Below are 15,742 nucleotides of genomic sequence, written 5' to 3' on the forward strand. Positions count from 1 at the left end.
TTCATCGAAAAGAATGGCTGCAGTTACTAAAAATAGAATATAGAGGCCAGACAGTAGTTTTTCACATATATCTCCAAAACTGTTTGGTTGAATTTTGACATAGGTGAAAGTGTTCAGCATGATGAGATCCATTATTGGTCAAATATTTGTTTTAATGTTAGCCACGTTGGAGTTATTGCCCTTTTTCAACAATTTTTGCTATATTTTAATGTTATTTATTTCAAAAATCTTCTCCTCTGACATTATTTGATCAATTAGAAACAAACTTAGTATGGATGTATATTGTTGTATCCTGGATATAACTGATGTGGGGATTTTTGATTCCTCAAAAAACATTATCGTTGTTACTAAAAATAGAGCAAAGGGGTCAGACAGTAGTTTTTCGCATATATCTCCAAAACCATTAGTTAAGCCAAAAAATTCCTTCAGTAGCTGAAATAATCCTTATGATTAGGGCTAAAAAAGTCTTCGGGATCAAAGTTGTCAAACGACTCCTTGTAAGAGTTATTGCCCTTGAAAGGGGAAAAATGTTGGGTTTTTTTTGGTTTTTTTTAATTGTTTTCAGTCAATATCTTGAAAACTGTGATAGATTGAAAGAAACTTTCAATTGCTGAAACGATCCTTATGATAAGTCCTACCAAAGACTTCTTGAGTGAAAATTGTTGGACAACTATTTGTGAAACTTATTGCCTTTGAAAGGCAAAATTCAACCAAGTGAGCGATTCAGGCTCCTGGGAGCCTCTTGTATTAAGAACAACTTATTATATACTGATATTGTATATTAAATATTTACTACTTCAAGGAAATTCATCTATGTTTTATTCAAATAACTCTCTAAAAAGAGTTCCACTCATTGTAAAATTTTTAACTTCTATATTAATGTACAAATATTTTATTTTGTGTTTTATAAGTGCTTAGAAGTAAGTCATATCTTTTTGTAGAGAACTGTTATGGAAGTTTTTTTACCCAGCTGATTACCAAGATATGGTACCTACCAAAGAATCTGAGCCTGGAGAACTGAGACAGTACAAGATGTTTGAGTTTAGGATGAATATGTATCATATATCAACGATTGATATACTCTTCACTAAAAATTCTGTAAGATAATCATTACTAATATTAGGTTGTGTAACCTGTAAAATGAGGACATCATAAGCCTGTGAAGCAAATTCAGACTTATTACATGATTTAAAAAAAATGTTTTTTAATGTCAAGAATCATTTTGTTAATTTATTTACTGACTAGTGTTATACAACTCAAAACCTTGGCTTTAGTTGTGGTATGATGTAGTGTCATCAGTGGTTTCTAGAACTTAGATGTATGTCATCTTATTCAATAAAAACATCGATGATGATTAATTTAAAAATGCATTATTTAACTAAAACTGCCTTTGCCTTAAAGCTTAAACAGTATTATAATGGTATAAGTTCAATAGGTCTGGTAGAGTTAAGTTATCATTATAGAAAATAGCATTATCATATCATTATTTAGACAAATTTTTAAAATAATTTTGTTTTTGGAAACCAATTATTGACATGTAAGTATAGAAATTCACTGTTAAAAAACAGTAGAAAAATCTGGTGGTTAATTGTGATTAATGGCTATTAATGGCTTTTAACTTCATTTCATTGCGAAGTTTTTAGGGTTGTTTTTTTTTTCTATTTTTACCCCCAGGAAACTCAAGCGATCCATATGAATGCGAGTCAGGGTTCTTATATAGAGATGAACATTCCATGGACTGTAGCAGAAAGTGGTTATACTACTACAGTTAAAGGCCAGCTCCTCTTGGCTGATGCTACCACAAGTCTTCAATATAGATCTCTTATAGAATGTGAAACTTTTGATGTATGTATCCCTGTTCAACTGTCATTGTTTGGAGGGCACCAGTTTTTTATATAGTTATTTCAGTGTTTTGTCAAATCATGAAATTAAATAAAAGATCAAAAACAATGATTTAATACATAAAAGATATTTGATTTAAAAAAAAGATAATAATAAAATCAATTACTGTGGTTTCATTTATTTTCATGGGTATCAATTTTTCTGATTAGAGAAAAAAGGCTTTTAGTTAGATGCTTAAATTTGTGGTTGTTGGGTCTTTAAAATTTAGAAAAAACATTTAAGAATGTCTCAGTATTTCCATCTGACACTAAAGCAAAGCAGTTTTGCTAAAGATTTAAAGCCAAAATTTTGTAAGTATTTTTATTTTTATTGTGGGCTTGTGTTTCACACCACTGAAATGTTGTAAGCATTTAGCGTTTTTATTGTGGGCTTGTGTATCACACCACTGAAATTTGATAGGCTTTCTTGAAACACATGTTATTTTGGTTTCAAATGAATGGTATATGATAAAAGTGTCAGGGAATTGAACTCACAACTTTCTGCAATTGAGGTAAGCATATGATCACAATCAGTTGAAGTGATTTCTTTGTATATTTTTTTCAGTTTACAGTAACAGCATCCTACCCACTTACATGGAACGACCATCAGGATTGGGTCTGTGATTTCATCGCATGTAAAGCTACAGTATTCCTCATCTTTCACTTGAAACATTTTATTACAGGTGAGCTAGGCAAAAATTTATAATACTTTTTTACTTGTTTTACAATACAAAAAACGTTGAGTTCAGGGGAAATAGTTGGTCTTACTCTGACAATCACCTGATTAACAGGACGAAACCAGAAAAAAACCATTTTATTGGGCATTTTAACTTGTTGACTGATTCCATAGGTATTTGAATTTCTGTCTGATAGAAAGTGTAAATCTCCTTCTCAATAGTCCAACTAACTATTTAAGTATGGTTCTGCTTAAAAATCAGGCAGGAGGTGATTCATCATATCTAAGACAATCAGTGAAACTGTATAAATATATTTGTTAGGAACAACTCTTCCTACGTCTTTGGATCTGCTACTTGACGTGAAATATTTTTGATTGGTTATAGTGTAAATATTTTGGCATGAAATTTTCCTGTACTTTTTCTAGTGGGCAACTTTCATTTGCTTTTTTATTTTTGACTACAGTTTCTATGTGGCCTACTGAAGGATTTCCATTAAAAAACATTTGGGATATCCTATATATCTTTCAATATGTTTTGACTGGTTATAGTGAAAAAAATCTGGCTTGAAATTTTTCTAAACTCTTCCTGTAGTAAATGATGACAAATTTTAAGTTTTGATATCTCCAGTGTACTACTTTCATTAGCACTTATATTTCTTAATATAGTTTCTATGGGGCCAACAAAAGGATTTGCAATAAAAAAAATTGGGATTAAGAAATGCATGAATCACCCATAATAAGCATCTGCCTGGTATTAGGCTCAGCTGTATTTAAACACCTTAAGGTAAATCTATCTTCTAAATATCCTCATGGTATGCACTATTACATCGTTGTTGAAATACGGTGTATTGTCTGGTGATATCTAGACAATTGGTGTCATCATCATTGGAATTTAAAAATGTATAAGCATAAAATTGGAAACTTTACATTTCAGTACACTTTTTGATATCCTAAAGGAAGAAGTAATGCTCCACAAAACTTAACCAAGACTTTTTAATGAAAAGCACTGTTTGAAAGTAAGAAAATTGTCAGTCTTCTTTGGATAAACTATTTCTGTTACCATGGTTACTGTGTGTTTTCAGATTTAATGGATGATTGGTCATCAACTGCTCGACCAGATGTTTATCATTTTGTACCATACACCTGGACAATCAATCTTATTGCCAAAGAATTTGAACTGGTGTTGTTAACAAATGAGTATAACTGGATAGATACATCTTCTTCAAACACTGAAAATGGTGAACAATTTTAATATATTTATTGTTTTGAAGTGACGATTGTAGCTTTTCCAGTTTCAGTCAATTTTGGCTGTTTAGTAGGTTAAGGAAGATGTGCTTCAAGTATTTATAATTTTACTTCTGTTGAAAAAAGTAATATCCCTGGTATACAGGTTTGACACTTAAGCTATTGAAGCACTAACTGCTGAGGTTTATTCACCAAATACTATCATTGGTTTGAAATTTATTCATTTATTTGTATCCTAAAATTTCTCTCTTTTCTTCAGCACACATAGCATTCTGTGGACAGACCCTGGATCTGTCGTTAGTGCTACCTTATACAGATTATCTTCCTCCCACAGTTCATGTAGGGTTTGTAATAAAGGTATGACTAAAGATAGTAATACCATTTTTTGGTCTGTTAAATTAGTAACTACTCATAAATACATTTCTTGATACCCAACTGACGACTATCAAAATTGTGAAGTGATAATGTGATAGAATAAGTGGCAGCATTGAAAGATGATTTACATTGATGTGTATGCTGAAAACGTAAAAACCACAAATTCAAGAATCAACGAACTTGTGTTTCTTCCCTAATCTAAGAATATTAGAATCCATGAATTAAAGTACTTTCACAGTAGTTAAGAGGAAGATTCTACCTTGCATTATCTCCCTTGAATGTCATTCTACTTGCTTTTATTTTAGGGTGAGAATGCCTACTGTAGATTTTATCTACCTGAAACTAATACCAGCAGACACATAGTAATGGCTATATCTAAAAACATGAAGATTATGGATAGAAGTGGACAGATAATAGAAAAACCATTTAAACCTGCCAAACCTCAGTGGAGAAGGTTTACATTAGAAAGGTAGGTTGAAAACTAAAACAAGTATTATTATATAGATAGTAGTGATTGTTATATGTGTGATAAATTTTGATATTTCACATGTGAAATTGATTGTTGAATTGATAAAATGTTCTCGGATGGCAATGCATGAAATATTTACAGATATACATTATTGATTGGTCAAGAGGGAACACTATAATTTATTACCCAGAGCTATGCCATTGGTAATAGTTGGTATAAGAGGTTAATAAAGTTATTGTTCACCAAATGAGCAAGGCTTTATTATAAGCAATTAACAAGAACTGATGACATGGTAAAAAGAAGAGAAACTTCTCAAGTTATTAGTTAAATTGTTGCACTTGATTTACTTTGATAAGAAAATAAGTACTGTAGTAATAACTATTATCAATTAATCTGAAGTTAAATATTTGATACGATGTACTTTTTAATTTACAGTGATGGATGGATAGATTGTTGGACGACTACGCATGTATCTCTAAGCCTAGGTTATACCTACCATCCCATGCCTGTATTAGAAGAAAATCAGCCAGACAGGACACAACAAACTCACAGGAAGAAATCTGTGCCTACCACACCGTCTGTAGATGAGGAAATATTGATACCCTTGCAACCAGTTAGGGGAAAGTCAATAAGAACAGACCCTCCTGATGATTTTGATCCAGTTAACATGGAACCAGACTTGATAGCATTAGAGTTAGAAGTTGCTCCATCCATGTTGTGTATTTATGGGTCTTTACTGAGAAACTTTTTGCATGTAAAAGTAATTATTGCTTTTTTTTAATTGAGGAAAATTCTGAAATCTGTGTTTTTAGACCTGAATTCAAGTCCCTTGTGTCTTGTGGACAAATTTTTAACTTCTTTACATACCAAGTACAAGCATTAAGCCATTACAACTTCTTGTTCTAGAAACTCAAATTTTGATTACCTTGCATTGAACCATAAGTTGGATAAAGTATGCTCTAGGGAATTATTTTATGAAGCTACATGTTTTCTTACTTTTACTTTGTATTGCGAGTTTAAGTTCACATTTAAAAAGGTGGCAATTTGACCTTTAATATTGTATTTTTAGGAGAACTATCTTGGAGAGGATCAGTTGTTTACAGATTTATATGATACACCTAAAACAGAGAAAACAGGTGAAGCTGCAGTGGGCCCCTTGTTAGCTGAGGTTGTTGAAGCCAAACCATTTGATGCTAGAGATTACCGTCCTTTTTCAGTTACTGTATCATTAGCTATCCATGATATTCATGGTCATTTGATTAAAGTAAGTTAATGAATCATTGTGCCATTATCAGCATGTGTGATTTTCAATGCATTTTAAACACATTCATCTTTTTTTCAATCTCTGTACATTTTTGTAGTGTGTTTTTGTTTAATTTTATTTTTGTTTGTATAAGCAAAATTGTAACCAGCAATTTTTGTTAAAGAAAAATCATTGTATGCTGGGTTTGAAATTAGTAGTGGCCCACTTGAAAATGGCCCCTAAAATTTGGTGTGGGCTTCTAAAATTTCTAAATTTAATTGTAAAGAAATATACATATTTGCTACCAAAATTTAAGCTGTAGGCTACTAAGTCAAGATTTTAGTTTAAGACCCTGCTGTCTTTCTTTTATATATTTAATACTGTAATATGCCTCTAAGGGTCCTTAAATATAAGCCCTGGAAATAAACTGACTAAATTTTTTAAGCAAGATTAAGATCTTTTTCATTTTTTTTATCTCATACAATAGAGTAGAATAAATAAAATAAAAATGACTGACCTAATGAAATTAGTGAATTGTTTATATTTCAGAACTGTAACATAGATGATCTGCCATGCCCAAGTATATTTTTGGAACGGCTGTGTTTTGAAATGGACAAGACATATTTAGAGACTAAACTACAATTATTACTCTCTCCTGCTGTCCTGGTTGCTAAAGATACTTTTAATGTGAGTAAAATTGGAATCCTAAGATGAATGATTCATACTTGTAAGGATGAATTATATTGCCTGGACTTTACTAACGATAAATAATGGTTAAAAAAGAACATTCTGAATCTCCATAATTGTCATAGACAGACTTTTCTCCAACTTGGGTGTCTTTATAAAATCTGTATGGAGACAGGGGCAGTGTTATACTTGTGTATGGAGACAGGGGCAGTGTTATACTTGTGTATGTTTATAGGATTTATGTATGGAGACAGGGGCAGTGTTATACTTGTTTATAGGATTTAACATTCATTAATAACTTTGAAATAGATACTGAGCTTGAATTTTATTTATTTTCTTTATTTCAAACAACAATGAAATAAGGTCGCACATAGTTACATGTATCTTTAAAAAGGTCCTGAAGGAGTGGGTGTGTTCTCTTTAATTCACAAATATTTTTTTTTTGACCAACCAAAACAATGCATTTCTCTTAAATTATTTCCTATATGAATTGAACTCCTTTGTAGAGAGAAGATGTCAACAAACATTTAAATGAAGGTCACCTTGGGTTATCAGGGTTACAGGTCAGAGGTCATGCCATGTTTTCACATGAAGGCCTGCCTATTGACAGTGAGACTTTGGAATATGGCTGGCTGGTAGAAGCAGTTATTGGGGATTTGACTGGCAAATTGACAAGTTCTCAGGTAAACTGGAATCATAAAGCTGATAATAAAAGGCAACTTTAATTAGGAATAAGTTTTGTTACAAGTTAAAATGGAGATGAAAAAATTTAAGTTATCATGAAGAAAGTAACTTATTGGGAGATATTTGCAATGCACTTATTTTCACCAGAATTCTCAGTATGAATATATTACAATACACACAGTCATTGAATACATTATTCAGAAAAAAAGCTGACAAACATTGAACATGATGAACAAAACACAAAACAAAATGAGCCCACTGTACAATTAGATGATTGTAAAACACAAATCATTACTCTGTGGTTACGATATTATGAGTTAACGTAGATGTACCTTATGGTTAAATATTACACATTTTTGATTTTCTATTTTTAGCTTCAGAATCTAGTAGAATTTTTACAGACGTTTATATTACTGGTAGAAAATGCAGAGAACTGTCTGAGACCATCCAAGCCATACAAGCTCTGCCAACATATGTTGCCCCAGCCTCAGTGTAGAATGTTACCCCAGTATTCCTTTCTGTGCCCCTCATCTGAGGATATTAAATATGAGATGGTCAGGCTGTCTATGGATTCCATAAACTTTTTTATGGTAGAGTCTGGAACTGCCTTGAATGTACAGGTTTGTTGTGCTGAAGAGTATGTAATTTGTTAGGTTCTAACTTTCTTAAATTTTATGGTTCAGTCTGACTGTGGCTTTTTGTTTGAAGAATTACCTTCAACAATTTATGGTAGTAAAATTTTGACATTTTGTACAAAAACAAATTGAATTTTGTGAAACAATAAAAATTTAAAATAACTCTTTATTTTATTCTTGCTGTTTCCATGTGAATTTTTTTGTAATTGAAGTTGTGTTTCTTACCTTAACATTTTTTCCTATGAAGTCAGTATTGAGTTTGCTTTGACATCACATGACATCTACATGTATAATGCTTAATTATGGCAATATTACTAACAGAGCATACCACCTCTCATTACATTGGACAAAAGTGATGGTAACCATGAATTTTTTTTTTTTTAATAAAGTACATGTTTTCTTATTTATTTGAATAACAATATTTTTTATGAGAAAAAAAAACATTATGTGTAAAATGTGTTTGATTCTTTAAGACTGAAAATTTAATACAAATTTGATCATCTTTACTGTCATTATAGAAACATTTATTGTGTACATCTAGGTACATCCAATCAAACTGTCCACATGTAACTTACATGGCACAAATACAAGGGCAGGAATTACAGCAAGAGTTGAACACATCTCTATGACACAGTTCATTTCATCATCTGCTCTGAAAAATGACAGTAACCAATCAGATTTGTGGTTGGAGTCAGGTGGTCTCACAATTGGACCAATTGATGCAGAGGCTGCAATGGCATTACCAAACCCAGACTTTCACAAACTGCAAGATGACTTTTTAAAATTACATGACAAGAAGACAAAAAGGTTGTGGTTTTTGTGGCCAACTGAGGAAGTTAAAATCTTGCCAGTGGTTGTTGGAAAATGTGGATGTCTTGGTGGTTGTGTCTTCTTTGGAAATAATAGAACTGGAATAGGATTTTTTAATTCTAAAAAACCTAAAGATAGGCAATATTCAGCTGTGTTGAAAGTTTCCCCAGCAGGGCAGGATCCTGGCTTTGGTCAAAGTCTGTTGTTCAAAGACAAGTTAGTGTTTGATGTTTCTCCAATGCATGGCAATGATGGAGCTTCTCCATCTAGAGGTAATGGATTTAAATTCACTAGGGGTTATATGAGCAATTTGACTAGTCCTGAATCTGGTACAAATATAACAGTCATAGAAGAACAGTCACCATTTAGTCAAACATTGACTGTTCCAAAGGAGAATATTTTCAAAGGGGCAACACAGTCTCAGTTGTCAAATGCAGATACTTCTCTGAAATCAGTGGCTAGTGATTCACGTCTAGATGAAAGGATATTCAATGTACCAGTGAATGCTAATTCACCTGATGACATTTCAATAAACACTCCTTCTGAAAGCAGAAGTTTGGCTTCTGTGAAAGAGAGTCTTGAAAATGTGAGTCAGAGGGAGTCTTTAGTTAGCCAAGGATCAGGAACAAGGCTTTCTGATAGCTTAAGTGCATTAAAATCTACAAACAGGAAATCGGGATCTGACTTTGAAGATTTCAAGTTGTATCATAAAAGTTCATCGAAATCTTCTCTTCCTACACCAAGAATGGTGAGGCAGGATTTGGGTTCAAAAGTTCAATCAGAACAGTCATTAGAAAGTGAAAGGTATTATTCTGCTGATGAGGAGGTGGATAGTTCACCTCCAGAAAACAGTTCATATTTATCTGCAGAAAGTTTGAATTTCACACCAAAATGTAAATGGAATAATAGTTATAGTACGGTCTCAAAATCAAGTGATGACACAGCAATCGAGGTAGAAACTTTGAAAAGGGATACAAAATTACCAATTGAAAGACAGTTCAGTTCTGACAGTTCAGATTCCACACTGTCCTATGAATCAGCTGCAACAGAGCCAGATGAAAGTGATAGTTTTTCAGCTCTTCCTGAAAATTTATTGGTAGATCTTCACAGCCAGGTGCAAAAGCCAATCAGTGAGTCTCCTGTTCTTATGTCATGCTATGCTAATCACCTGACTCAATATCAGTGCAATGATTGGTCAGTTTCATCACCAATCAGCTATAACAAGACAAACTTAGCTGACTATTCAACATACTCCTTATCTTCTGCTGGTCAATCTGTTCAATATGTTCATAGTCCAGCATGTATGCCAAGATTTGCAAAAATTAGACAAGGTTTTTCTACAAGTTTGATGAAAACTAGAGAAGATTTTAAGCTTGAAGACGATAGGCCAGATAATGAAACTGAACAGGATGAAATTTGGCGGGCGTCTGGGGAAAAATCTCTGCTGGAAGGTTTGTTATTAAGTTGTTATGGCAGTATACTGTGATAGACAGATTTATTTTTGACTTCAGTACTAATTTGTGTGCTGTATGCTGGATTATTTAAAAAAAAAAATTAATATTAGGACAATCATTCCTGACAATGTCTGAAATTTGATAAAAATTAAAATAACACCTTGTAAATCCAAGGAAAAGTGAAAGTGACTATAGTAATCCAACAACAAAAATACAAAAAGGCAATAAGCAACATGCATGTTTTAACAAATTCAAAAATGCAACCAAAAAAAATGAGAATTGGAATATAACAGTTGGAATATGAAAAAGCAAGAAAAAAAAATCAAATTTTGGCAATGTTTCTGAATTGCAAGGTAGAAATTTTAACTTGTGTATAGAGAACAAAATGTATGTAAGTCTTATTTCTGTTTTTTAAAACACTATGCATTATTTTTTTAACATTTGATATATTTTTTTGTAAATCTTATGACATTCAGAGGATCTAGAGAGTGGTTTACCAGAGAATGCCTCAATAACAACAGCAGTGGTAAAAGTCAGAGGGTCTATGAATGTTATGTTGACTCCTCTGTTTTTAGAGTCTTTCCAAAGGTAAGATAATCAAAATGATATATAAGTGAAATACAAGTAATATCTGAAGATGTCAAAATGTTTAAAGGCTAGGTAACTTAAAAAAGAGAATAGGAATGTATGAGATGTATGCACTGGCAACAACTTGCACTAGGAATCTCAATTTAAATTTTAAAGGGACATACCATGACTGAACACCAACAGCAATAATTTTCTTCTACAAGAGATTTTTGTTATTTTCATTTGTATTGTGAGTGTTCAGCTCTTCCATTTTCACTTCAGAAAAAAAATCTTAAAAATGTATTCAAAGAATAATTTAGATATTTACCTATCTACCTATCCTCTTCACTCCTCGTGGAGCATAAGGCAAGGCACAGATCTCTCCACCTTGTTCTGTCTCTGGCAACCTCTTCTGCTGCCTTCAAACTTTGCCACCCAATCTAGTTCCTGTCTTTCTTTGTTGTTCTCCCACGTCTCTTTTTGCCTTCTGGCACCCTTGTTAATGCTATCTTAGTGTCGTCATCATTTTCTTTCTTTAAAATGTGGCCTATATAGCATCATCTTTTTGACTAGATGTTATCAATTGACTGAGTATTTGTTTTCTTATGAAGTTGCCGTTTGTTGATTTTGTTAGGCCAAAAAACTTTCAGTATCCTAGGTAGACATTTGGTCTGGAATGTTTTTTGCCACTCTAAATCTTGTACAACACCATGTCAGTTTTCAGTCACAGTATGTCTCTTTCTGTACTGTATATGAAATGGAGAACCTTCACCATATCAGAGATGGGGTAATAATTGTAATCACTAATCAGCTGTAATTGATTACATTTTTTCAAGTAATCATTGTAATCATTAGTAATAAAAAAAAATCTGATTATGTATGATTAAATTTATTTAATTACTCCTAAAAATACCCTGTAATCCTGATTACTTTATGATTACATTCTGAATACAATAGAAATAAATATGAGCAATATTATATAAATAATATATAGCTAAGAGGGGGATAGAGCAGTTTGTTACCCCAAGAAATTTTCAAGGGGTAACAAACTCTCTATTACACTCTAGGCTATATATTTTTTATTTTATTAAACTGAATGTGTTTTGTCATTCTTTTTCATTTTAGATGCCTTCACAATCAGTTTTTTATGTTTATCGTTCGTCTTTATTTTCTTCTTTATTATTTGTTTCATTTTTTTTCATCGTTGCATTTATTTGAAACTAAATGTCACACTCCTTTTTGTGATGGACCTTTTGCCCATTCTCAAACAGAAATGTCGGTAAGATGTTATTTTTTAAGTTTTTTTGTTCATAGTTATTTAATCCAACTGTTACTGTAGGTCTGTACGAGGAAGAATTAACAACAACAACAACAACAAAATTAATAAAAAAACAAAAAAGAAATCAGTGTATGGTTTAATGATTAACAACAATGACATACATTCTCATTCAAACACTTTCATTTCTTGTTCCAACCTCAGTCACTTTTTAATTTGACTTTAAAATTAGAAATGTTTGTGTGCAGATTGGGAGTAGATTTGGCATCATAACTAAAAAGTATATATATATGTTAATACGTCTGCTTAATTTCCTTTATTGATCAATGTTATATCAGTTACTGATATGAAAGTTGCGCATATTGATTCTTTCAAACGCAAAACTGACTAGCATTGAACTGGTACCTACTATGTGCTGGAGTCAGTTTAGCTTTTATCAAAAGGGTAATAGACAAAAAACAATCACCCTCTTAGACATGTGATAGAGCAGAATATTACCCTCGTATTGAACCAATCAAAATTCAGCAAACTGACATGATGTGTAATAAATTAAATATGTCCAAAATGGAATGAACAGTACTGGGGAACATGTTTTTTTTCAGCTTGTTTGGGAAAAAAAAAACCATAGAAAAATCAGAAACATCTTAGACTAAACAGAGATTATATTGCCTAAAGATCCCATTGGAAAAGTAATAGCACTGTGTGAAATTTCACAGGTGTTATATGAGGAAAAACGAAATACACTGTATATTTGGAAATACAATTTCAACAATAATTGTAGTAAGATGTAATCATGATTAATTTACCAATGTAATTATTGATTTAATCAATGACTTTCAGAAATGTAATCATTAATTTGATTCAGTTGTGTATTTGGTTAAGTAATTCAATTAATTAATTTGAAAATAATCAAACTCATCTCTGCACCATATACAAACAAATAACCAGATATAATCTATCTATATTTTGAAAATAGCTTTGTGTTTTAAGCAAACTGTCATTATCAAATTATCAGTATTAAGAATGTTTTCCTGCCTATGTTAGAACAATATATTGTGTAGTATGATATTGCATAGGTTAGCTGATAAAAACAGTCATACTTTTGTACTTGTACATATAGATTTAACTGTTCTTTTTTGTCACAGGTATGCAGAAGCTGTGATACCAACATTGACAGCCCTACATGCTTCCTCTATAATAGATGGTCTACACAGTCAGTGTATAGATGGACTCAAAAGACAGAACAGATTGAAGAAAGTAAAAGAGAGAACAGAAAGTGATGGAACCAAACACCCACCAGAGAGACAGTTCAGTACAGAAAGTAGGAGTAGTAGTGGAGAAATGAAAACATCCAGTATACAGGCTTTGTTTACTTTATCTAAGGTTGGTTATATTGTAAAATTATCTGATTTGCTGGAGGCATATAATAATCATCATGTCTATCTGTCTATTCATCTGTTCACATTTTTTGTTTTACGTTTTATCAGGGCCCCTTGATATTTTGTCAGAAGTTTTATATGGGTATGCCATATTCTAGGACTTTGATACTGGTATTATCTGTAAATATTATTTATCATTGAGATTTATTATCTGTATTAATAATAAAATCAAATATGGATTATTTTAAATTAAAAAGATAGGGCCTCTTGATTTTTCCTACTTCATGTAATCTTTATTATTGAAAGTACAGAAGATTCTTATTATTATTAGTTTTTAAACTTCATCATTCTTCTTAATCTACAGTAATTTTAATTATTAAATAATTTAGAAAATTACAGCCATAAAAGAATTTGCAAGTAAAATAATATGAAAAATTCCCTTTCATACCATTAACAAGTTTACTAGGTATTTGGTTATTTTTAATCTATATTTACCTTTGTGGAGTTTCAGGGAAATAAAATGGGTTAGCCATTAGATTGCTTCAGAGAAGTTTGAAATGTAATGATCTAAAGGAATGATGTTTAATTTGAAAATCTGTTGGTATTATGATCAGTTTTGTAGTTTTGTACATTTATTTTTCAGATAAATATTTGTGTTTTACAATCAGGTATGGTGGAGGAAGTCATTGCCTTCTCTGCTATGGAAAGTTTAAGTGACTTGACGTGTGTTTCACTCCTAGCAGTGTGTTTTGATGATATTAATTGCCAGCTTCTTTCTAACAGCCATTCTGTTAAGACAACAACAGAAAAAAATAACCAAGGGCCTAGTCAAATTAAATTATCTCCAAAGAAACAAAAAGCAAAAAGAACAGAATCTAATCTTTTTGAACGATCCCAAGAAGACTTGGTGACGGAAGTCTGCCGAGAGGAGGATGTTGGTACACTTCACATTACTCGTATTCATATTCAACTGCAGAGAATGTTAAAACACAGTAACTTCTCCGATGAAGTTTTATTGACAGCCATTCCTGAACACAAGTCTAAAGTTTTGTTTGAATTTGACAAAGAATCAAGCAGACCCTTAGCATTTACATTCCCAGTCTCCCCTCGTCAGCGGGAGAGATTGGACTCCAGAGTGTCTACCTCCACTCCATCCCCTAAAAGTGTTCGTAGACTTTCTAGTAGAGATAGTAGGCGGAGCATGAGTAGACAAGCAAGTAAAGATACAGAGAGTAGAGGTGGTACACTACCAAAATTATTTCGGCAGACAAGTATTGATGAAGAATCACTGGATGGTTCTTTACATGAAAGCAAAACAAAAAAGGCACCAAGTAGAGAACATAGCTTTAAGTCAGGAAAATGTGCATTAGGATTCATCATGTTTGAATGTGGTCTGGAAAATATTGACGTTAAAGCTGTGAGGCGGCTAGGATTCTCTGAAAATGTTGATGAAAAGTTTTCACAGAAGATGGAAAGGGTTGCTAGAAAATTGTCCAGTATTCAGACAGCAACAAAACTTGAACTGGAGAGAGAACTTGAAAAGGCAGAAGAGAACACTAAACAGTCCAAACAACCTAAACTGAGTAGAGAGGCTAGAGTTGATGGTGATTCTGTACATTCTTGGGATTCTAGAGTATCTCTTCCCTCTAGCTCCTCCTCATTGCTGTCAGAAACAGAATATGAGGCTCTAAAAGGAGATGCTTCAAGTGGAATGTTAGAAATAAAGACTATTTGGTTCAACTTTGCTGCACCTCCTCCTATATCTATTAAAAGGAAGGTGGACTTTACAAAGTAAGTTTTTACTTAATGATTAAAAAATATACTTCTCATTTTTGGATTATGATTAAGCTAGTATTCAGGATCAATTTTATATTTATACAATTTTCTTTGCCCTTAAAATAGGAAGTGAAACTGAATTACACAAAAAAATGTGTACATGTACTTAAAAGATTTGACCACCGAAGTTTTTTTTTTATATTCTTGTTGTATATTGTTTGTTTTTTGTTTTTTTTTTAAATCGATGAAAATTTAGGGGAAGGGAATTATGTCATGATTGTAACTTGCCGAGTTGGAAAAGTAGAAATTTATTTAAAGTAGTTTTATTTAGTATTGAAAACTTGTTGCTATTTTTAGACATGACTGGAACCTGTTGAGTACTGGTACCCCTGCTATAAATGCTTGGCTGAACCCTCTTGACAGGTTGATATGTACAATCAGGAGTATGATTTTGTCGTTGACACATCGTACTAGTTCTGTAATGGCCTGTGTCATGACTGATGGCTTGGAAAATACCAGTGTACATTTTCCAAGAAAGGTATTTTAAATTATCTTTCTTATCTGTCTTATCTAATTATCTATTTTT

General features: G+C 32.2%; 1 protein-coding gene across 4 annotated transcripts in view; it reads left to right on the plus strand.

Annotated features, from left to right (window-relative positions):
• The window catches only part of LOC148604134 (bridge-like lipid transfer protein family member 1), a 67,801-nt gene that overhangs the window by 7,794 nt on the left and 44,265 nt on the right, over positions 1-15,742 (plus strand). For all 4 annotated transcript variants that reach the window (XM_088550771.1, XM_088550772.1, XM_088550774.1 and 1 more), the window contains exons 8-23: positions 942-1,098; positions 1,675-1,845; positions 2,446-2,563; positions 3,639-3,794; positions 4,061-4,158; positions 4,482-4,645; positions 5,081-5,405; positions 5,715-5,909; positions 6,438-6,575; positions 7,082-7,258; positions 7,634-7,879; positions 8,436-10,155; positions 10,635-10,746; positions 13,147-13,384; positions 14,024-15,171; positions 15,514-15,694. In XM_088550771.1, the coding sequence (XP_088406897.1) occupies positions 942-1,098; positions 1,675-1,845; positions 2,446-2,563; positions 3,639-3,794; positions 4,061-4,158; positions 4,482-4,645; positions 5,081-5,405; positions 5,715-5,909; positions 6,438-6,575; positions 7,082-7,258; positions 7,634-7,879; positions 8,436-10,155; positions 10,635-10,746; positions 13,147-13,384; positions 14,024-15,171; positions 15,514-15,694 (5,344 nt within the window). The remainder of the gene's footprint in view (positions 1-941; positions 1,099-1,674; positions 1,846-2,445; positions 2,564-3,638; positions 3,795-4,060; positions 4,159-4,481; positions 4,646-5,080; positions 5,406-5,714; positions 5,910-6,437; positions 6,576-7,081; positions 7,259-7,633; positions 7,880-8,435; positions 10,156-10,634; positions 10,747-13,146; positions 13,385-14,023; positions 15,172-15,513; positions 15,695-15,742) is intronic.

Source organism: Perna viridis, chromosome 10, assembly GCF_037379345.1.
Source record: "Perna viridis isolate PV_CMFRI_1.1 ecotype Kerala chromosome 10, ASM3737934v1, whole genome shotgun sequence".
NCBI classification, from domain to species: domain Eukaryota; kingdom Metazoa; phylum Mollusca; class Bivalvia; order Mytilida; family Mytilidae; genus Perna; species Perna viridis.